General features: G+C 46.0%; 2 protein-coding genes across 2 annotated transcripts; both read left to right on the plus strand.

The window, feature by feature from the left end:
• The first annotated feature begins 664 nt into the window (after positions 1-664).
• LOC123070492 (branchpoint-bridging protein) lies at positions 665-1,937 on the plus strand. The gene is made up of 2 exons (XM_044493729.1): positions 665-1,244; positions 1,571-1,937. The coding sequence occupies exons 1-2, from the start codon at positions 731-733 to the stop codon at positions 1,612-1,614; spliced, it is 558 nt and encodes a 185-aa protein (XP_044349664.1). The 5' UTR covers positions 665-730; the 3' UTR covers positions 1,615-1,937.
• A 1,279-nt stretch (positions 1,938-3,216) lies between these two features.
• LOC123067551 (uncharacterized mitochondrial protein AtMg00810-like) lies at positions 3,217-13,165 on the plus strand. The gene is made up of 2 exons (XM_044490298.1): positions 3,217-3,533; positions 12,036-13,165. Exons 1-2 carry the CDS (start codon positions 3,419-3,421, stop codon positions 13,163-13,165), a joined length of 1,245 nt encoding a protein of 414 aa, XP_044346233.1. The 5' UTR covers positions 3,217-3,418.
• The last annotated feature ends 10,872 nt before the right edge of the window (positions 13,166-24,037 follow it).

Raw genomic sequence — 24,037 nt, forward strand, 5'->3', positions numbered from 1 at the left:
GAGGAGGTGCTGGAGCTTGTTCCTGCGTGGAGCTGCTGCTGGTTGGAAAGAGAAGAAGAGGTGTTGCTGAAGCTGAGCTGCTGCTGGTTGGAAAGAGAAGAAGAGGTGTTGCTGAGTTTTGCTGTTGCTGCTTATCCCGCCAAACGATGGCTGAACCAACTGGTCTTGCCGAGGCTTTGGAGAAGCTCGCTAAGATCCTCGCGGAGTCCAACTCTGGGGCCATCGTTCCTCGACAGGAAGTGGCTCAAAAGCTTGAAATGTCGCCCCTGAACATGAAGCTAGAGGGGGCAATAAATTATTTGAGCTAGTCCAGGAGGGCTTTGTAGGCTGTGGAGCAGAAGGAGCTTGATGGATATTTGTTGGGCACCATTGTAGAACCAAGGGACAAGAGTAGTGCAGAGGGCAAGAGGTGGAAGGTCATCCACTCTGTACTGATGGTGTGGTTGTTGAACTCCGTGGTGCCCTCCATTGGACGCTCTGTGGAGGGGCTATCCTCACCTGCTGAGATATGGAAGATTCTGTCCACTCAATACTCTGACAAGGGCAATGTCATGCTCATTGCTCAGATTGAGGACAAGATTAGGTTGCTGCGTCAAGATGATGGCATGTCAGTGATGGCATGTCAGTGATGACATATGGGGCAGAACTGCAGGCTCTATGGGCTGACCAGGATAACTGTGATCCCTTGGAACTCTATGATGCGGCTTCAATCGAGTCAGGGCATAAGTGGATGGCACGCAGGCGTGTGCTGAAATTTTTGGCTGGCCTCAAAGGTTGCTTTGATGGCAGGAAGGCTTCCCTGTTGCACCAACCTAGTCTGCCTACCATTCCTGAGGCTATTGCAGCGATGACTCAAGAGGAGGTGCGCCTATCCCTTGAGCATGCAGACATGAAGGTTGTGCCAGCTTCGACATTTGCAGTCACTGAGCGCATGGAGTGGGGAGATCCCACCAAATGTCATATCTGTGGGGAGGTAGGTCACTGGAAGAGAGAATGTCCAACTCGTGGCAGAGGCAGGGGATATAACAGAGGGGGAGCAGGCAGAGGTAGAAGTGCTAGAGGCAGAGGTGGATACTCAGAGACCTCATGGAGCCAGGCTTCTAGAGGTAGAGGTGGCTACTCAGGACACTCAGGGGGTCAGAGGGCTCACATGGCCGTTGCAGGAGACACTGGGACGTCCAAAGGCAAAGATGTAGATGATGTTGTCTATGGAGACTTTGCTCACTGGGCCTCCACTGATGAAGGTAATCCGGAAAGAGCATCTCTTGCTACTAATGAGAGTGCTCCAGAGTGGGTTCTTGACTCTGGAGCATCTAAGCATGTTGCTAGTAACTCATGTGTGTTCGAATCTTACACTAAGCATCCTCCCTCTCACACGGGCACTATACAAACGGCTGATGGCACAAAACAACCAGTCATAGGGGTTGGTACAGTAAAGTGTACTCCGACCATTTCCCTATCGTCAGTTTTACATGTGCCAGCCTTTCCTGTCAATTTGGTCTCTTTCAGTGCACTCATTGATCAAATGGACTGTCGTGTGATCCTTGACAAGTTCGGTTGCTTGATTCAGGTGCGACAGACGAGCCAGACGGTTGGGACTGGCACCAGGCGTAGGGGGCTCTGGTACATGGACCAGGAGGTGCAGCCGGACTTGGTGTGTGCTGCGACCATGGAGGATAAGGAGAAGCAGGCGATGATCCATCATTGTAGGATGGGGCATGTATCTTTTGATAAGATGAGTAGAATATTTCCGGATGTTATGTGTGGAATAGGCAAAGGCAAGCTGACATGTGATGCTTGTGAATATGCAAAACACACACGGGCCTCATATGTGAGTAAGGGGCTCAGGAGCATATCTCCTTTTATGCTTATTCATTCGGATGTATGGACTAGCCCAGTGGTGTCAATGAATGGGAAGAAGTATTTTGCTACCTTTATTGACTGCTATTCTCGCATGACTTGGATTTACTTGATGCGTCACAAGGATGAGGTGTTTAGCTGTTTTCAGAACTTCCATGCTCTTGTAAAGAACCAGTTTCAGGTACAGGTCAAGGTGCTCAGGACGGACAATGGAACGGAGTATGTGAACAACATTTTTGGGGCTTTCATGGCTGACCATGGGATTCTTCATCAAACTTCATGTCCGGACACCCCCCCCTCAGAATGGAGTGGCCGAACGGAAGAATCGTCATGTTCTTGAGGTTGCTCGGTCGTTGATGTTTACCATGAATGTGCCTAAGTTCTTGTGGGATGATGCAGTTATGACAGCCACATACTTGATCAACCGAACACCTTCCATGATACTTGGCATGAAATCTCCGTCTGAGTTGATCGTTGGAGATAATAAGTTTGTTGTTCCCCCAAAGTTGTTTGGCAGTACCTGCTTTGTTCGTGATCACCGACCATCTGTTGGCAAGCTTGATCCTCGGGCAGTGAAGTGTGTCTTTCTGGGATACTCGTCTAGTCAGCAGGGGTATAAATGTTGGTGTCCCTCTGAAAAACGCAGGTTTGTAAGTATGGACGTTACATTCAGGGAGTCTGAGCCATTCTATGGTGAGCCGACTGATCTCAGTCTGCTGTTTGCAGAGCTTGACCACCTACACCCTGTGCATGATGGTCAAGAGGGGGAGAAGGATGTGTCTCATACACACGGTGATTCTGTGGACATTAACACTGATAATGATGTGCAGGATCAAGTTCAACCAATAGTGGGTACAATTTTGGTTAGTACCATCACTGATGATGATGTGCGGGCTCATGTCGAGCCAACTGTCGATACACTTAAGATTGGTGCTCTCCAGGTTCCTGTTCGGGATCGATGGCAGATGAATACCCTGGTGTACTCTCGGCGGCAACCACAAGTGCAGGGGGAGCAGAAAGGCAGGGATGCAAGAGTGCAGGGGGAGCAGCAAGGCAGTGAGGCAAGAGTGCAGGGGAAGCAGCAAGGTAGTGAGGCAAGATCATCTGACACAGTGGAGCTGCCCATTACGTTGCGAAAGCCTACACGTGAAGCGGCAAGGAAGGGTGAGGTAGCAAGGAAGGCTCTGCCAAAGGATGATGCTTGTGATGACCTTGATATTGGCAATTTTGTGTCTTACAAGGCTTTGTCACCTTCATATAAGGCGTTTGTTGCCTCTCTACAAACTGTGTCTATCCCTAGGGATTGGAAGGATGCAAAGCAAGATCCGAAGTGGCGTGAATCGATGATAGAGGAGTTAGAAGCATTGAAAAAAAAAACAAGACATGGGTGCTAACCACATTGCCGGCAGGAAAGAAAGCAGTGAGTTGTAAGTGGATTTTTACTGTGAAGCAGAATCCTGAGGGCAAGGTGGAACGGTATAAGGCTAGATTGGTCGCTAGAGGATATAGTCAAACTTATGGAATTGACTATGATGAGACATTTGCTCCAGTTGCAAAGATGAACACGGTACGGGTATTGGTCTCGTGTGCTGCAAACTTTGGGTGGAAATTGCACCGGTTAGATGTCAAGAATGCCTTCTTACATGGTGACTTGAAAGAAGAGGTATACATGGATATACTGTTGGGGAACGTAGTAGAAATTCAAAATTTTCTACGCATCACCAAGATCAATCTATGGAGAGACTAGCAACGAGAGAGAGGGGAGTGCATCTTCACACCCTTGAAGATCGTGATGGGGAAGCGTTCAAGAGAACGGGGTTGATGGAGTCGTACTCGTCGTGAACCAAATCATCGAAGATCCTAGTGCTGAATGGACAGCACCTCCGCGTTCAACACACGTACGGTTGGAGAGACATCTCCTCCTTCTTGATCCAGCAAGGGGAAAGGAAAGGTTGATGGAGATCCAGCAGCACGACGGCGTGATGGTGGAAGTAGCGGCGATCTCAGCAGGGCTTCGCCAAGCTCAGCGAGAGGGAGAGGTGTTACGGGGGAGAGGGAGGCGCCAGGGACTAGGGTGGGCAGCCCTCCCTCCCCCCCTCTTTATATAGGGGCCCTAGGGGGTGCGCCGGCCCCTAGAGATCCAATCTCAAGGGGGGGCAGCGGACAAGGGGGGAACTTGCCCCCCAAGTCAGGTGGGGCGCCCCCCACCCCTAGGGTTTCCAACCCTAGGCGCAGGGGAGGCCCAAGGGGGGCGCACCAGCCCACCAGGAGCTGGTTCCCTTCCCACTTCAGCCCATGTGGCCCTCCGGGAGGTGGACCCACCCGGTGGACCCCCCGGGACCCTTTCGGTGATCCCGGTACAATACCGGTGACCCCCGAAACTTTCCCGGTGGCCGAAACTGGACTTCCTATATACAAATCTTCACCTCCGGACCATTCCGGAACTCCTCGTGACGTCCGGGATCTCATCCGGGACTTCGAACAACTTTCGGATTACCGCATACTAATATCTCTACAACCCTAGCGTCACCGAACCTTTAGTGTGTAGACCCTACGGGTTCGGGAATCACGCAGACATGACCGAGACAGCTCTTCGGTCAATAACCAACAGCGGGATCTGGATACCCATGTTGGCTCCCACATGTTCCACGATGATCTCATCGAATGAACCACGATGTCGAGGATTCAAGTAATCCCGTATACAATTCCCTTTGTCAATCGGTACGTTACTTGCCCGAGATTCGATCGTCGGTATCCCAATACCTCGTTCAATCTCGTTACCGGCAAGTCACTTTACTCATTCTGTAATGCATGATCTCGTGACCAACCACTTGGTCACATTGAGCTCATTATGATGATGCATTACCGAGTGGGCCCAGAGATACCTCTCCGGCATACGGAGTGACAAATCCCAGTCTTGATCCGTGCCAACCCAACAGACACTTTCGGAGATACCTGTAGTGCACCTTTATAGCCACCCAGCTACGTTGTGACGTTTGGTACACCCAAAGCATTCCTACGGTATCAGGGAGTTACACAATCTCATGGTCTAAGGAAATGATACTTGACATTAGAAAAGCTTTAGCAAACGAACTACACGATCTTGTGCTATTCTTAGGATTGGGTCTTGTCCATCACATCATTCTCCTAATGATGTGATCCCATTATCAATGACATCCAATGTCCATGGTCAGGAAACCATGACCATCTGTTGATCAACGAGCTAGTCAACTAGAGGCTCACTAGGGACATGTTGTGGTCTATGCATTCATACATGTATTACGGTTTCCAGTTAATACATTTATAGCATGAACCATAGACAATTATCATGAACAAGGAAATACAATAATAACCATTTTATTATTGCCTATAGGGCATATTTCCAACAGTCTCCCACTTGTACTAGAGTCAATAATCTAGTTCACATCACTATGTGATTGTAATGAATCAACACCCATGGGGTTTGATCATATCTTGCTTGTGAGAGAGGTTATTAGTCAATGGATCTGAACCTTTCAGATCCGTGTGTGCTTTGCAAATCTCTATGTCATCTCCTAGATGCAGCTACCACGCTCTATTTGGAGTTATTCCAAATAACTGTTCTACTATACGAATCCGGTTTACTATTTAGAATAATCCGGATTAGTGTCAAAGTTTGCATCGGCGTAACCCTTTACGACGAACTCTTTTACCACCTCCATAATCAAGAAAATTCCTTAGTCCACTAGCTACTAAGGATAAGTTTGATCGTTGTCCTGTGATCCATTCCTGGATCACTCTTGTACCCCTTGACTGACTCATGGCAAGGCACACTTCAGGTGCGGTACACAGCAAGCATACTATAGAGCCTACGTCTGAAGCATAGGGGATGACCTTCGTCCTTTCTCTCTCTTCTGCCGTGGTCATGTCTTGAGTCTTACTCAATATTCACACCTTATAACATAGCCAAGAACTGCTTCTTTGTCGATCTATTTTGAACTCCTTCAAAATCTTGTCACGGTATGTATTTATTTGAAAGTACTATTAAGCGTTTTTGATCTATCCTTATAGATCTTGATGCTCAATGTTCAAGTAGCTTAATCCAGGTTTTCCATTGAAAAACACTTTTCAAATAACCCTATATGCTGTCTAGAAATTCTACATCATTTCTAATCAACAATATGTTAATAACATATACTCATCAGAAATTCTATAGTGCTCCCACTCACTTCTTTGGAAATACAAGTTTCTCATAAACTTTGTATAAACCCAAAATCTTTGATTATCTCATCAAAGCGTATATTCCAACTCCGAGATGCTTACTCCAATCATTAGAAGGATTGCTGGAGCTTTGCATACTTGTTAGCATCTTATAGGATTGACAAAACCTTTTGGTTGTATCATATACAACCTTTCCTCAAAATCGTCGAGGAAACAATGTTTTGACATCGTATCTGCAAGATTTCATAAATAATGCAGTAACTGCTAATATAATTCCAACATACTCTTAGCATCACTACGAGTGAGAAAGTCTCATTGTAGTCAACTCCTTGAACTTGTCGGAAAACATCTTAGCGACAAGTCAAGCTTTCTTAATGGTGACACTTACCATCATTGTCCGTCTTCCTTTTAAAATCCATTTGTACCCAACAGCCTTACGACCATCAAGTAGTTCTTCCAAAGTCCACACTTTCTTCTCATACATGGATCCTCTCTCGGATTTTATGGCCTCTAGCTATTTGTCGGAATCCGGGCCCACCATCGCTTCTCCATAGCTCGTAGGTTCATTGTTGTCTAGCAACATGACCTCCAAGACAGGATTACCGTACCACTCCGAAGTAGTACGCGTCCTTGTCGACCTACGAGGTTCGGTAGTGACTTGATCCAAAGTTTCATGATCACTATCATCAGCTTCCACTTCAATTGGTGTAGGTGCCACAGGAACAACTTCCTGTGCCCTGCTACACACTGGTTGAAGTGATGGTTCAATAACCTCATCAAGTCTCCACCATCCTCCCACTCAATTCTTTCGAGAGAAACTTTTCCTCGAGAAAGGACCCGCTTCTAGAAACAATCACTTTTGCTTCCGGGTCTGAATTAGGAGGTATACCCAACTGTTTTGGGTGTCCTATGAAGATGTAATTATCCGCTTTGGGTTCGAGCTTATCAGGATGAAACCTTTTTCACATAAGCGTCGCAGCCCCAAACTTTCAAGAAACGATAGCTTAGATTTCTCTAAACCATAGTTCATACGCTGTCATCTCAACGGAATTACGTGGTGCCCTATTTGAAGTGAATGCGGTTGTCTCTAATGCCTAACCCATAAACGATAGTGGTAATTCGATAAGAGACATCATGGTATGCACCATATCCAATAGGGTGCAGCTATGATGTTCGGACACACCATCACACTATGGTGTTCCAGGCGGTATTAGTTGTGAAACAATTTCCACAAGGTCTTAATTGTGTACCAAACTCGTAACTCTGATATTCGTCTCTATGATCATATCATAGACATTTTATCCTCTTGTCACGATGATCTTCAACTTCACTCTGAAATTACTTGAACCTTTCAATAATTCAGACTTGTGTTTCATCAAGTAAATATACTCAGCATCTACTCAAATCATCTGTAAAGTAAGAACATAACAATATCCACTGCGTGCCTCGGCACTCATTGGACATCACGCATCAAAATGTATTACTTCCAACAAGTTGCTCTCTTGATCCATCTTACTGAAAACGAGGCTTTTCAGTCATCTTGCCCATGTGGTATGATTTGCATGTCTCAAGTGATTTAGAATCAAGTGAGTCCAAACGATCCATCTACATGGAGTTTCTTCATGCACACATACCAATAGACATGGTTTGCATGTCTCAAATTTCTCAAAAATGAGTGAGTCCAAAGATCCATCAACATGGAGCTTCTTCATGTGTTCTATACCAATATGACTCAAATGGCAGTGCCACAAGCAGGTGGTACTATCATTACTATCTTATATCTTTTGGCATGAACATGTGTATCACTACGATCGAGATTCAATAAACCATTCATTTTAGGTGCAAGACCATTGAAGGTATTATTCAAATAAACAGAGTAACCATTATTCTCCTTAAATGAATAACCGTATTGCGATAGACATAATCCAATCATGTCTATGCTCAACGCAAACACCAAATAACAATTATTTAGGTTTAACACCAATCTCGATGGTAGAGGGAGCAGGCGATGCTTGATCACATCAACCTTGAAAACACTTCCAACACACATCGTCATCTCACCTTTAGCTAGTATCCGTTTATTCCGTAGCTCTTTTATCGAGTTACTAACACTTAGCAACCGAACCAGTATCTTAATACCCTGGTGCTACTAGGAGTACTAGTAAAGTACACATTTAATACAATGTATATCCAATATACTTCTGTCAACCTTGCCAGCCTTCTCATCTACCAAGTATCTAGGGTAGTTCTGCTTCAGTGACCGTTCCCTCATTACAGAAGCACTTAGTCTCGGGTTTGGGTTCAACCCTGGGTTTCTTCACTGGAGCAGCAACTGATTTGCCGTTTCATGAAGTATCCCTTCTTGCCCTTGCCCTTCTTGAAACTAGTGGTTTCACTAACCATCAACAATTGATGCTCCTTCTTGATTTCTACTTTCACGGTGTCAAACATCGCGAATATTTCAAGGATCATCATATCTATCCCTGATATGTTATAGTTCATCACGAAGCTCTAGTAGCTTGGTGGCAATGTCTTTGGAGAAACATCACTATCTCATTTGGAAGATTAACTCCCACTCGATTCAAGTGATTGTTGTACCCAGACAATTTGAGTACAAGCTCAATGATTGAGCTTTTCTCCCTTAGTTTGTAGGCTAAGAAACTCGTCGGAGGTCTCATCCCTTTTGACGTGGGCACGAGCCTGAAATCCCAGTTTCAGCCCTCGGAACATCTCATATGTTCCGCGATGTTTCGAAATCGTCTTCGCTGCCTCAATTCTAAACCGTTTAACATTACTGAACTATCACGTAGTCATCAAAACATGTATGTCAGATGATCGCAACATCCACAGACGGCGTTCGAGGTTCAACACACCGAGCGGTGCATTAAGGACATAAGCCTTCTGTGCAGCAATGAGGACAATCCTCAGTATACGGACCCAGTCCGCATAATTGCTACTATCAACTTTCAACTAAATTTTCTCTAGGAACATATCTAAAACAGTAGAACTAAAACGCGAGCTACGACATAATATGCAAAGACCTTTTGACTATGTTCAGGATAATTAAGTTCATCTAACGAACTCCCACTCAGATAGACATCCCTCTAGTCATCTAAGTGATACATGGTCCGAGTCAACTAGACCGTGTCCGATCATCACGTGAGACAGACTAGTCATCATCGGTGAACATCTTCATGTTGATCGTATCTACTATATGACTCATGTTCGACCTTTCGGTCTCTTGTGTTCCGAGGCCATGTCTGTACATGCTGGGCTCGTCAAGTCAACCTAAGTGTTTCGTGTGTGTAAATCTGGATTACACCCGTTGTATGTGAACGTTAGAATCTATCACACCCGATCATCACGTGGTGCTTCAAAACAACGAACTTTCGCAACGGTGCACAGTTAGGGGGAACACTTGCTTGAAATTTTAGTGAGGGATCATCTTATTTATGCTACCGTCGTTTTGAGCAAATAAGATGTAAACATGACAAACATCACATGCAAATCATAAAGTGACATGATATGGCCATCATCATCTTGCGCCTTTGATCTCCATCTTTGAGGGGCGGCATGATCACCTCCGTCACCGGCATGACACCATGATCTCCATCATCATGATCTTCATCATCGTGTCTCCATGAAGTTGTCTCGCCAACTATTACTTCTACTAATAGACTAACGGTTAGCAATAAAGTAAAGTAATTACATGGCGTTGTTCAATGACACGCAGGTCATACAATAAACTAAGACAACTCCTATGGCTCCTGCCGGTTGTCATACTCATCGACATGCAAGTCGTGATTCCTATTACAAGAACATGATCAATCTCATATATCACATATCATTCATCACATTCTTTTGGCCATATCACATCACATAACATACCCTGCAAAAACAAGTTAGACGTCCTCTAATTGTTGTTTGCATGTTTTACGTGGCTGTTATGGGTTTCTAGCAAGAACGTTTCTTACCTACGCAAAAGCCACAACGTGATATGCCAATTGCTATTTACCCTTCATAAGGACCCTTTTCACCGAATCTGATCCGACTAAAGTGGGAGAGACTGGCACCCGCTAGCCACCTTATGCAACAAGTGCATGTCAGTCGGTGGAACCTGTCTCACGTAAGTGTACGTGTAAGGTCGGTCCGGGACGCTTCATCCCACAATACCGTCGAAACAAGATAGGACTAGTAACGGTAAGCATATTGAACAAAATCAACGCCCACAACAACTTGTGTTCTACTCGTGCATAGAATCTACGCAATAGACCTAGCTCCGATACCATTGTTGGGGAACGTAGCAGAAATTCAAAATTTTCTACGCATCACCAAGATCAATCTACGGAGAGACTAGCAACGAGAGAGAGGGGAGTGCATCTTCATACCCTTGAAGATCGCGATGCGGAAGCGTTCAAGAGAACGGGGTTGATGGAGTCGTACTCGTCGTGATCCAAATCACCGAAGATCCTAGTGCTGAACGGACAACACCTCCGCGTTCAACACACGTACGGTTGGAGAGACGTATCCTCCTTTTTGATCCAGCAAGGGGAAAGGAGAGGTTGATGGAGATCCAGCAGCACGACGGTGTGATGGTGGAAGTAGCGCCGATCTCAGCAGGGCTTCGCCAAGCTCAGCGAGAGGGAGAGGTGTTACGGGGGGAGAGGGAGGCGCCAGGGACTAGGGTGCGCAACCCTCCCTCTCCCCCTCTTTATATAGGGGCCCTAGGGGGTGCGCCGGCCCCTAGAGATCCAATCTCAAGGGGGGCGGCGGCCAAGGGGGGAACTTTCCCCCAAGTCAGGTGGGGCGCCCCCCACCCCTAGGGTTTCCAACCCTAGGCACAGGGGAGGCCCAAGGGGGGCGCACCAGCCCACCAGGGGCTGGTTCCCTTCCCACTTCAGCCCATGTGGCCCTTCGGGATAGGTGGGCCCAGCCGGTGGTCCCGATACAATACCGGTGACCCCCGAAACTTTCCCGGTGGCCGAAACTGGACTTCCTATATACAAATCTTCACCTCCGGACCATTCCGGAACTCCTTGTGACGTCCGGGATCTCATCCGGGACTCCGAACAACTTTTGGGTTACCGCATACTAATATCTCTACAACCCTAGCGTCACCGAACCTTAAGTGTGTAGACCCTACGGGTTCGGGAATCACGCAGACATGACCGAGACAGCTCTCCGGTCAATAACCAACAGCGGGGTCTGGATACCCATGTTGCCTCCCACATGTTCCACGATGATCTCATCGAATTAACCACGGTGTCGAGGATTCAAGTAATCTCGTATATAATTCCCTTTGTCAATCGGTACGTTACTTGCCCGAGATTCGATCATCGGTATCCCAATACCTCGTTCAATCTCGTTACCGGCAAGTCACTTTACTCGTTCCGTAATGCATGATCCCGTGACCAACCACTTGGTCACATTGAGCTCATTATGATGATGCATTACCGAGTGGGCATAGAGATACCTCTCCGTCATACGAAGTGACAAATCCCAGTCTCGATTCGTGCCAACCCAACAGACACTTTCGGAGATACCTATAGTGCACCTTTATAGCCACCCAGTTACGTTGTGACGTTTGGTACACCCAAAGCATTCCTACGGTATCAGGGAGTTATACAATCTCATGGTCTAAAGAAATGATACTTGACATTAGAAAAGTTTTAGCAAACGAACTACACGATCTTGTGCTATGCTTAGGATTGGGTCTTGTCCATCACATCATTCTCCTAATGATGTGATCCCGTTATCAATGACATCCAATGTCCATGGTCAGGAAACCATGACCATCTGTTGATCAACGATCTAGTCAACTGGAGGCTCACTAGGGACATGTTATGGTCTATGCATTCACACATGTATTACGGTTTCCAGTTAATACAATTATAGCATGAACAATAGACAATTATCATGAACAAGGAAATACAATAATAACCATTTTATTATTGCCTCTAGGGCATATTTCCAACAGATACCGCCAGGTTTTGGCACAGAACAGACTACGGGGAAGGTATGCAGGCTGAAGAAATCCTTGTATGGTCTGAAGCAATCGCCGAGGGCATGGTTTGATAGGTTCAGACGAGCTGTTTGGAATATGGGGTATGGCCAATGTAATGGTGATCACACGGTGTTCTATAGACACACTAATAAGAAGATCACCATTGTTGTAGTGTATGTTGATGATATCATCATCACTGGAGATGAGGAGGAGGAAATAAAGAGAGTGAAGGGGTGTATGAGCAAGGAGTTTGAGGTAAAAGACTTAGGAAATCTAAAGTACTTCCTTGGCATAGAAGTGGCTCGGACAGAGAAGGGAATATCTTTGTGCCAACGAAAATACACCTTGGATCTTTTGAGTGACATGGGCATGATGGGATGTCGTGCAGCCCCTACTCCAATTGAACAAAATCATCAAGTAACAACACAATCAGGTGAGCTAGTGAATAAGGAAGATTATCAGAAGCTGGTTGGGAGGTTATTGTACTTGTGTCATACCAGGCCTGACATTACGTATGTCGTGGGGGTGGTGAGCAGATACATGCATGAACCAAGGAGTGGGCATCTTGATATTGTTCATAGAATCCTGAGATACTTGAAGGGGACTCCGAGTAAAGGGTTGTGGTTTGCGAAGAGTGAACATCTTGAGGTGGATGGCTATAGTGACTCTGATTGGGCTAGTTGTCAAGATGATAGACGATCAACTTCAGGCTACTGTGTGTTTGTGGGAGGAAATTTGGTGTCATGGAGAAGCAAGAAACAGAATGTTGTGTCTAGATCAACAGCAGAAGCTGAATATAGAGCATTATCTCAAGGGTTGTGTGATATGCTCTGGGTGAAGCACCTACTATGCGAGTTGAAACTCTTGAGGAAGGGACCCTTAAGGGTGTGGTGTGACAATCAGTCAGCTATAGCCATTGCTAATAACCCAGTTCAACATGATAGGACGAAGCATGTGGAAATCGATCGCTTCTTCATTAAAGAGAAACTTGATGCTGGGATCATCAACCTTACTCATGTCAGCTCTGGGCAGCAGTTTGCAGATTGCTTGACAAAGGGACAGGGAACAAATGTAACTTGGTGTGTGACAAGATGGGGATGATAGATATCTACCACCCATCTTGAGGGGGAGTGTTGAACCGGTATGGGCCCTAGCCCATCAAGATCTGTCTCTTGGGCCCAAGCCCATGAGAGGTGCTGACCTAGAAGAGGAACCCCTCTTCCCCCTGCCCCCGTGCGAGCCGCCATACACGAGAGGAACCTCACGCGAGTCATCAGACACCACCTGCTCTCCTTTCTATAGGTACTCTCCCTCTCGTCTCAACAAGAACTCATACCATCTGTTATCTCTGTGTTTCCTGTATCCGACCCAGTACACGTTTTCATTGCATGTAATGCTGCATCAGCAATAACGAAATTCTTTACAAGGAGGGTCTTCCATGACCGTCAAAGTGGTGGAAAAATATACACCAACATTTAATACAAGCACGAGCTGTACAAGAATTGACCAAGCGGCAACGCCCGAGAGATGGCGGGACAAAGCTGGCATTGACGTTTGTGACGCAAGGAGATTGAACTTCTCAACACGTAGTATGTAACTCTGGAATCTGGGTTGGCATTGCGCAACGAGTATGTAACCGTGGCTGTACGGTGTGAAGCTATAGAAGTTGGGCGGTTCCAAACGGGTTGGCTTGTGCGTGCATTCCATTTCCATTTGCTGCTGGGAAAGGGCCGAAGCCGGCATCGAGGAATGGGTTTGGCACAGGCTGTGGGTGCGATGGTGGTCCGAAGGGATTTGGTTGCATCTGCTGGGGCTGCTGCGCCATGGCGGCCATTTGAACCGATGGCGGGGAAGCTACTTGATTCGACACCGCGAAAGGGTCGCTCGCCATGAAGGGATTGTGAGGTACTGCACCGTATGGCAACTGTTGCTGCATCTGCCTGTAGGTTCCATCGTCGTACAAGCTGTCCAACGTGAGCTTGTCGAATCCACCGCCCTGCCAGCAGGAATAAGAGTGGCAAGTTTGACAATCAGACAGATACACATAGATAATTAAAGAAAGACATTACAATCTTGCTAACAGAAAAATATAATCAGTGCAAGAAATCTATAGCTTTCCATACATCATCTGGCTGCTAATTCTTATCATCAATTTTTATTTGCAGATGCATTTGGGTAGCTGAGAAGTGGTTTCAGCTTCGCCTATTGAGGCGGCAATTTATACCTCCAAAAGGTTCAGGTGTCGAAAAACTTGCGTGCCTAAAGTTGTGAACCTGAACACTGTTCTGACGAGGCAGTGAATGATTTTGCAGGTATTGAAGGATCTTTACTTTACGAAGCCTTTTATCCCAAACAAGTTGGGGTAGGCTAGATATGAAACCCTTTTACGAGGACTTCCCAGAAGGTCACCCATCCTAGTACTACTCTCGCCCAAATGGGTTTCATACCCAAAAGACTGGCTAGTTTTTACGTTGGCTCGCCAAGCCTATCACAACCCTTAGATATGAAACCCTTTCACGAGGACTTCCTAGGAGGTCACCCATCCTAGTACTATTCTCGCTCAAATGGGTTTCATACCTATGGGACTGGCTAGTTTTTACGTTGGCTCGCCAAGCCTATCACAACCCTCCTCCTTTACCCGGGCTTGGGACCGGCTATGCCTAGAAGACATAGGCGGAGTTATTTTGCAGGTATTGAAGGAATGCCAACGAATTATAATTTCAACTATTCCTTCATGAGAGCCATTAGGTAATTATGAAGGAATGTCTACGAATTATAATTTCAACTATTTCTTCATATATTATCCAAAAAAATATTGCTTCGTATAAATGCACTTTTTTCATGTGAATGCATTTTGGTACAATGGGTCTCAAGTAGTCACTGCTCCAGGTATTGAAGGACAATCAACCAGGCACATGCTGATTTTCGTCCAGTCATCAACTGAGTTTTAGGCTATGGTCAGAATCCTACCAAAACTGTGAAAAGCTTGCTGGACGCCATGAAACCGCTATGCTTACGATTGACAGCCCTACTTAGACCAAAACTGCGACAAGCTTGCAGGAAATCAGTAGCAGACGCATAGAAGCCTAGCAGGTTCCAGATCCAGATTTGAACAGAGGCAACCAACAGTAAGGTAAATATATTCAGAGAAAGGGTAAAGACACCAACCAAAGTGTTGTGTCGCAGACTCACCTTGTTTTGGCTGTGTCGTATGTGTGTGTGGCGGCTCTCCTAAGAACGGGAGGACTGGATGCCTCCTTCTAGGTCAGTACCTCCACATGGGCTTGGGCCCATACCGGTTCAACACTCCCCCTCAAGATGGGTGGTAGATATCTATCATCCCCATCTTGTCACATGCCAAGTTACAGTCCTTCGTTCCCAGTCCCTTTGTCAAGCAATCTGCAAACTGCTGCCCAGAGCTGACGTGAGTAAGACTGATGATACCAGCATCAAGTTTCTCCTTAATGAAGAAGCGATCAATTTCCACATGTTTTGTCCTATCATGCTGAACTGGGTTATTAGCAATAGCTATAGCTGACTGATTGTCACACCACACCTTCAAGGGTCCCTTCCTCAGAAGTTTCAACTCGCTCAGTAGGTACTTCACCCAGAGCATCTCACATAACCCTTGAGATAAAGCTCTATACTCGGCTTCTGCTGTTGATCTAGACACAACAGGTTGTTTCTTGCTTCTCCACGACACCAAGTTTCCTCCCACAAACACACAGTAGCCAGAAGTTGATCTTCTATCATCTTGACAACTGGCCCAATCAGAGTCACTATAGCCATCCACTTCAAGATGTCCACTCTTCGCAAACCACAACCCTTTACCTGGAGTCCCCTTCAAGTATCTCAGAATTCTGTGCACAATATCAAGATGCCCACTCCTTGGTTCATGCATGTATCTGCTCACCACACCCACGGCATACGTAATGTCAGGCCTGGTATGACACAAGTACAATAACCTCCCAACCAGTTTCTGATAATCTTCCTTATTCACCAGCTCGCCTGACTGAGCTGTCACTTGATGATTTTGTTCAATCGGCGTAGGGGCTGCACGGCATCCCATCATGCCCATGTCACTCAAGAGATCCAAGGTGTATTTCCTTTGGCACAAAGATATTCCCTTCTCTGTCCGGGCCACTTCAATCCCAAGGAAGTATTTTAGGTTGCCCAAATCCTTCACCTCAAACTCATTGCTCAGACACCCCTTCAATCTCTTTATTTCCTCCTCATCATCTCCGGTGATGATAATGTCGTCCACATAAACTGCAAGAATGGTGATCTTTCGATTAGAGAGTGAGTGTCTGTAGAACACCGTGTGATCACCATTACATTGACCATACCCCATAGCACGGACAGCACGCCTGAACCTATCAAACCAAGCCCTCGGCGATTGCTTCAGTCCATACAAGGATTTCTTCAGCCTGCATACCTTCCCCGTTGTCAGTGAAGTACCAAAACCTGGTGGTATCTCCATGTACACTTCTTCCTGCAACTCACCATGCAAGAAGGCATTCTTGACATCTAATTGATGCAATTTCCACCCAAAGTTTGCAGCACAGGAAACCAATATCCTTACTGTGTTCATCTTTGCCACTGGAGCAAACGTCTCGTCATAGTCAATTCCATAAGTTTGACTATATCCTCTGGCGACCAATCTGGCCTTATACCGTTCCACCTTCCCCTCAGGATTCTGCTTCACTGTATAGATCCACTTACAACTCACTGCTTTCTTTCCTGCCGGCAATGTGGTTAGCACCCACGTCTTATTTTTCCTCAGTGCTTCCAACTCTTCTATCATTGCTTCATGCCACTTCGGATCTTGCTTTGCAATCTTCCAATCCTTTGGGATTGACACAGTTTGAAGAGAGGCAACAAACACTCTATAGGAAGGAGACAAAGCCTCATAAGACACAAAATTTCCAATGTCATGATCATCCAAAAACTCCAGTGGTAAAGCCTTCTCAGCCGCTTCACGTGTCCCCTTTCGCAACGCAATAGGTAGCTCCACTGTGTCAGATGAGCTTGCACCACTGCCTTGCTGCTCCCCCTGCACTGACTGCTCCCCCTGCACTTGTTGCTCCCCCTCCTGCACAAGTGGCTGCCGCCGAGAATATACCAGACGAGTGTCAGATGAGTCATGCACCTGTGGCACTTGTGGCTCTCGCCGAGAGTACACTAGGGGGATCTTCTGCCACCGATCTCGAACAGGGAGCTGGAGATTACCAATCTGAATGGAACCCACGGTTGGTTGGACCCGTACCTGCACATCACCATCAGTGAGAGTACCAACCGAAATTGTACCCACAATTGGCTGGACTTGAACCTGCACATCATCATCATCAATGTTAGTGCCCACAGAATCCGCGTGAGTGTGAGATACAGCCTTCTCCCCCTCTTGACCATCTTGCACAGAGTGGAAATGGTCAAGCTCTTGAAACAACACACTTAGATCTGTTGGCTCACCATAGAATGGCTCAGACTCCCTGAAGGTTACGTCCATACTGACAAACCTGCGTTTCTCTGAGGGACACCAACATTTATATCCCTGCTGACTAGAAGAATAGCCCAGAAAAATACACTTCACTGCCCGCGGATCAAGTTTTCCAACAGAAGGACGGTGATCTCGAACAAAACAAGTACTGCCAAACAACTTTGGGGGAACAACAAACTTAGTTTCTCCATATACTAGCTCACACGGAGATTTCATGCTTAGTATTCTTGATGGTGTCCTGTTGATCAAGTATGTGGCTGTCATAACTGCTTCACTCCACAAGAATTTGGGCACATTCATCGTAAACATCAATGACCGGGCAACCTCAAGAATATGCCGATTTTTCCTTTCTGCCACTCCATTCTGAGGAGGGGTGTCTGGGCATGAAGTTTGATGAAGAATACCGTGATCAGACAAGTAAGCCCCAAATGTGTTGTTCACATACTCTGTCCCATTGTCAGTCCTGATCACCTGCACCTGCACCTGAAACTGATTCTTCACCAAGGCATGGAAATTCTGAAAACAGCTAAACACCTCATCTTTGTGACGCATCAAATAAATCCAAGTCATACGAGAATAGCAATCGATGAATGTAACAAAGTATTTCATTCCATTCATTGATACAACTGGGCTCTTCCATACATCCGAATGAATAAGCATAAAAGGAGATATGCTCCTAAGCCCCTTACTCACATATGAGGCTCGTGTGTGTTTGGCATATTCGCAAGCATCACATGTCAACTTGCCCTTGCCTATCCCACACATAACATCCGGAAAGATTCTACTCATCTTATCAAAAGATACATGGCCCATCCTACAGTGATGGATCATCGCCTCCTTCTCCTTGTCCTCCATGGTCGCAGCACACACCAAGTCCGGCTGCACCTCCTGGTCCATGTACCAGAGCCCCCTACGCCTGGTGCCAGTCCCAACCGTCTGACTCGTCTGTCGCTCCTGAATCACGCACCCGAATTTGTCAAGGATCACACGACAGTCAATTTGATCAATTAGAGCACTGAAAGAGACCAAATTGACAGGAAAAGCCGGCACATGTAAAACTGAGGATAGGGAGATGGTCGGAGTGCACTTGACTGTGCCAACCCCCATGACAGGCTGGTTTGTGCCATCAGCAGTTTGCATAGTGCGCGTGTGAGATGGAGGGTGCTTATTGTAAGACTCAAACATGCAGGATTTACTAGCAACATGCTTAGATGCTCCAGAGTCAAGAACCCACTCTGGAGCACTCTCATTAGAAGCAAGAGATGCCTTTTCCGGATTACCTTCATCAGTGGAGGCCCAGAGAGCAAAGTCTCCATAGTTGGCATCGTCTGCATCTTTGCCTTTTGACGTCCCAGTGTCTCCTGCCACTGCCATGTGAGCCCTCTGATCTCCTGAGTGTCCTGAGTAACCACCTCTGCCCATAGAAGCCTGACCCCTTGAGGTCCCTGAGTATCCACCTCTGCCTCTACTCCTGCCTCTGCCAGTTCCCCCTCTGTTGTATCCCCTGCCTCTGCCACGAGTTGGACAGGCCCACTTCCAGTGACCTATCTCCCCACAGATATGACATTTGTTGGGATCGCTCCACTCCATGCGCTCAGTGACTGCAAATGTCGAAGCCGGCACAGCCTTCATGTCTGCATGCTCAAGAGATAGCCGCACCTCCTCTTGAGACATTGCAGCAATAGCCTCCTCAATAGAGGGCAGAAGAGGTTGGTGCAACAGGGAAGCCCTCCTGCCATGAAAGCAACCTCTAAGACCCTCCAACAGTTTCAGCACACGCCTGCGTGCAATCCACTTGCGCCCTGACTCGATGCAAGCCGCATCATAGAGTTCCAGAGGGTCGCAGTTATCCTGCTCTGCCCACAGAGCCTGCAGCTCTGCCACATATGCCATCACTGACATGTCGTCACCTTGATGCAGCCGACTGATCTTCCCCTCAATCTGAGCAATTAGCATGACATTGCCCTTGCCTGAGTACAAAGTGGACAGAGTCGTCCATATCGCAGCGGATGTGGATAGCCCCTCCACAGAGCGTCCAATGGGGGGCACTACCGAGTTCAACAACCAGCCAATGAGCACAGAGTTTATGACCTTCCATCTCTTTCCCTCCACAGTAGTCTTGTCTCCTGGTTCAGCAACAACACCCAACAAGTGCCCATCAAGCTCCTTCTGTTCCACAGCCAGCAACGCCCTCCGGGACCAGCTCAGATAATTGGTAGTCCCCTCTAACTTCATGTCCATGGGTGACAGTTCGATCTTCTGAGCCACTTCCTGTCGAGGAACGATGGCCCCAGATTTCGACTCCTCGAGGAACTTAGCTAGCTTCTCGAAAGCCTCAGCAAGGCCTGTTGGCTCACTCATCTTCGGAGACAGGCTCTACACACCCAACAACAACAGCAGCAAGCACAGCCGCACACAGTCCTCTGCAGAATCAGCAGCAACAGTCCGCTGCACACATACAGCAAGGCCCTCTGTTCTTTCTCCCCCTCTGCTCACACTCCGCACGCGCAGCAGCAACAATAAGCAGCACCTTCCTCTTCTTCAATCCCAGCAGCCAGGACACAACGGCAACGAGCAGAGCCGTGCGGACTCGCTCTCTCCCTCCGCGCGAACGACAGCAGCACGCCTCTCCTGCTCTCCACGTTCGCTGTTCCTCCGGCTCTTCTCCTCGTCCTGCGCCACAGCCGCACGCCTCCACGCGCACAGCCGCCGTTGATTTCCCGCTGGCCCGCGCAGCCGCCGTGCGCTCGCCGCCGTGACGCGCAGCCGCACGCGCACGCTCGCACACAGCCACGTCCGCCCAGATGCGCCGCCGCCTCCCCACCGGACTCCGCCGCCGGCCGGCGACTAGGCCACCGTCGCCGTCGTCCCCAGCACCTCGCCTGCGTCTGATACCATGTTGTGTCGCAGACTCACCTTGTTTTGGCTGTGTCGTATGTGTGTGTGGCGGCTCTCCTAAGAACGGGAGGACTGGATGCCTCCTTCTAGGTCAGTACCTCCACATGGGCTTGGGCCCTAAGTGACAAGGCTTGATGGGCTTGGGCCCATACCGCCAGCAGGAATAAGAGTGGCAAGTTTGACAATCAGACAGATACACATAGATAATTAAAGAAAGACATTACAATCTTGCTAACAGAAAAATATAATCAGTGCAAGAAATCTATAGCTTTCCATACATCATCTGGCTGCTAATTCTTATCATCAATTTTTATTTGCAGATGCATTTGGGTAGCTGAGAAGTGGTTGCAGCTCGCCTGAAATATTGAGGCGGCAATTTATACCTCCAAAAGGTTCAGGTGTCGAAAAACTTGCGTGCCTAAAGTTGTGAACCTGAACACTGTTCTGACGAGGCAGTGAATGATTTTGCAGGTATTGAAGGAATGCCAACGAATTATAATTTCAACTATTCCTTCATGAGAGCCATTAGGTAATTATGAAGGAATGTCTACGAATTATAATTTCAACTATTTCTTCATATATTATCCAAAAAAATATTGCTTCGTATAATGCACTTTTTCATGTGAATGCATTTTGGTACAATGGGTCTCAAGTAGTCACTGCTCCAGGTATTGAAGGACAATCAACCAGGCACATGCTGATTTTCGTCCAGTCATCAACTGAGTTTTAGGCTATGGTCAGAATCCTACCAAAACTGTGAAAAGCTTGCTGGACGCCATGAAACCGCTATGCTTACGATTGACAGCCCTACTTAGACCAAAACTGCGACAAGCTTGCAGGAAATCAGTAGCAGACGCATAGAAGCCTAGCAGGTTCCAGATCCAGATTTGAACAGAGGCAACCAACAGTAAGGTAAATATATTCAGAGAAAGGGTAAAGACACCAACCAAAGTACTGTCCACAGCCAGTGAATTGGTGTTGCTACTCGAGGTAGTGACAAGAGCAAGTTCCCATCCCGTTGGGTCAAATCCTATATCTTGCATTGCTGTACTAGTTGTTGAAGTATTAACACCTGTTGCATTTATGCAGATAATCTTCAGAATTACCTAATATCAGATTCATGTCAGACATTACTACGAATTGAATGCTGACTAATTACCTGTTGGAGTAATAGCCAAGGCCAAAGCATTGCTTTCCTCTATTGCCGATACACTGGGGTTTGGATCACTTAATCCCTAGGAGCAGATATGACATTAGATTGTGGAAAAATGCACTGGTGTAAAATTCAGCAAATGATCTGTTTTGCTTACCAGTAAATCACCAGTATCTGCAACCCTGGTGTTGGGAGGAGATGAAGCTGCTTCAGTTAAAGATGGTACTGGAGCAGGTTCTTCCATTTGCCGAACTTCCTCCTGAACAGGAACAGGCTCAGGAATTTCTTCTGATTCTCCCGGTTTGTATGTAAGAAGAAGCCTCTCAGGAAACTCCTGATAAAATAACAATTACGCAAGTGTAAGAATAAATTCTAGCCATCAATACATTGTTTAAGGGAAAAAAAGTCTACATGTGCTTTCATAGTGGTGACACAATGACCATTACAGAACCTATTAAAATTGCTAACAGTGTGACTTGGATGGTAACAAAAGTACATGTTTCTATCACTATAGCAGTGAAAGAAGAATGGACAAGTTAACAATATTGTTGTCTAGACTGAAATAGGTAGATCTTAACTAACCAAGGGGTCTTTAATTGGAACCATACGTGGAGCCTCCTTCACGTACTCTTCCATGGTTGAAAGGAATGTCTGTGGTGGCTGAGAACAAATAAAACTGAAGTGAGCACAGTGATAATACCGGATAGTAAACAATGGGAACTTACACCATAAACACAAAACCTCACCTCCCTCAAAGTGGGAAACTGGAAATTTCTTGCGAGTTCTAATCCCCGGCAATTTTCGTAGAAATCAGATAGGTTTCCAGCCTGAAGCATCCAAGTAAAGTTGTTCGGTAAAAATACCAAAATAATCACAGGCAATTGCTATCATCTTGATCCTCTACGATGTAAGATAAATTTTACGCGATCACCCTACAGATTTACCTGTTGGCCAGCCCTCCTGTATATTTCAAGGGCTTTAAGTGCATCATGCCTTGGCATCTCAAAAAACTACATAGTTGTTCAGCAAAAAGAATGAAAAAAATTGCACATAACTTGTCACGACAAGAAAAATGATGCTATCACTTTGAAAAATAATTTACCTTATCAACAAGGTTGATAATTCCATCGTTTATTGCGCAATAAATTTTGAAGCTTTCTTTAAGGACCTGCGGAAATGAAGGCATCCACTCAAATTACCAAGTTTAACACTATTGAGGCATGTTTTCGAGAAAATACAGGAGCCATTTGCCCATTCATGTTGCCTATGTGAACATAATGTTTTCCCTCATTTTATAAGGTGTGCAGAATCAAAGTAATCAAAGTACAGATGTGAAGTTGTGATTACTTTTCATAAAAGGAACAAAATTGTATCCTTTCACACAGGATGGGAGATGGGGTGTAATTAAATCAACAACTCGGCAAGTGGAAATTTCTGTGAATGTGCTAAGGAATCAGCTAGCTGGCTGTAATATTACTCCCTCCACTTGTGTATACAAGGCCACTATCCCATTTTTCATATACCAAGAAAACAAAGCCAACTAACAAATAACACAATTAATTGTGTGGAAAACCTCTCGTGTTCCGAGCTAATTAAATATGTTGCATGTGATGCTTCTTTCTCTATAAGCACCATCGTACAAGGCAACAATCTAATACATTCTTCTTGGGAAGAGATAGTGGCCTTGTATAGATGTAAATTGTATTTTTGATAGTGGCCTTGTATTTAAAATCAGAGATAGAGATACTAGAAATAACAAACAATAAATTGTTAGAAAAGAAATGGAACATGTTATGTTACTGCATAAATTTTGTTTTACAGAAAGTATATATGGAAGGAAAAGAACTGCTCCGCGATAACACCACCGGCACACATTATTCTCTGTTCAGAGAAACTGTTAAGTGCCCAAGGCAACCAAAGAGGTTCGCGAAAGTATAGTTGCACGGTCAAATGAAATATGATTTTTCAGATTGAGTAAGAAAAGGAAAAAAAGTGATCACTAAACAATAAATCTTACAAGGGCTAGAGCATATTGCACCAAATAATTGGTATTCGCAGCTCCTTCTGGCTGCATCAGAAAAGGAAAAGGCATGTCATGTTCTGTCCATAAAAATACTGAGGGGGAAATGGATTATCCAAAATATTCATTATTCAACTAGTGCAGAGTAGTGGATGGTAGGTATAAGAGAGAATCACCCGGCATCCAATAAGTCGATATAGTAACTGCTGAAGTGCCGGCATCTGCTCCAGCAAGGCCTGAGAATCTAATTCTCTGGTTTGACTGTGTGCCTGAAAATTAGTCTAATGATAAATTAAAGCAGCACCAGCATGATAATCAACAGATAATATTTGGCAAAAATTGTATAACTTTTCCAATTTAGTCATAACTCTGAAAGCTGATTTTTATTATGAGAATGCAAATGCT

This window comes from Triticum aestivum, chromosome 3B (assembly GCF_018294505.1).
Source record: "Triticum aestivum cultivar Chinese Spring chromosome 3B, IWGSC CS RefSeq v2.1, whole genome shotgun sequence".
NCBI lineage: Eukaryota > Viridiplantae > Streptophyta > Magnoliopsida > Poales > Poaceae > Triticum > Triticum aestivum.

Coding starts and splice junctions, on each gene's coding strand:
- LOC123070492 (XM_044493729.1), top strand. CDS start 731: ATGGCACGCAGGCGTGTGCTGAAATTTTTGGCTGGCCTCAAAGGTTGC. Junction 1,245..1,570: donor CTGGGCCTCCACTGATGAAG/GTAATCCGGAAA, acceptor TGCTTGATTCAG/GTGCGACAGACGAGCCAGAC.
- LOC123067551 (XM_044490298.1), top strand. CDS start 3,419: ATGAACACGGTACGGGTATTGGTCTCGTGTGCTGCAAACTTTGGGTGG. Junction 3,534..12,035: donor GAAAGAAGAGGTATACATGG/ATATACTGTTGG, acceptor CATATTTCCAAC/AGATACCGCCAGGTTTTGGC.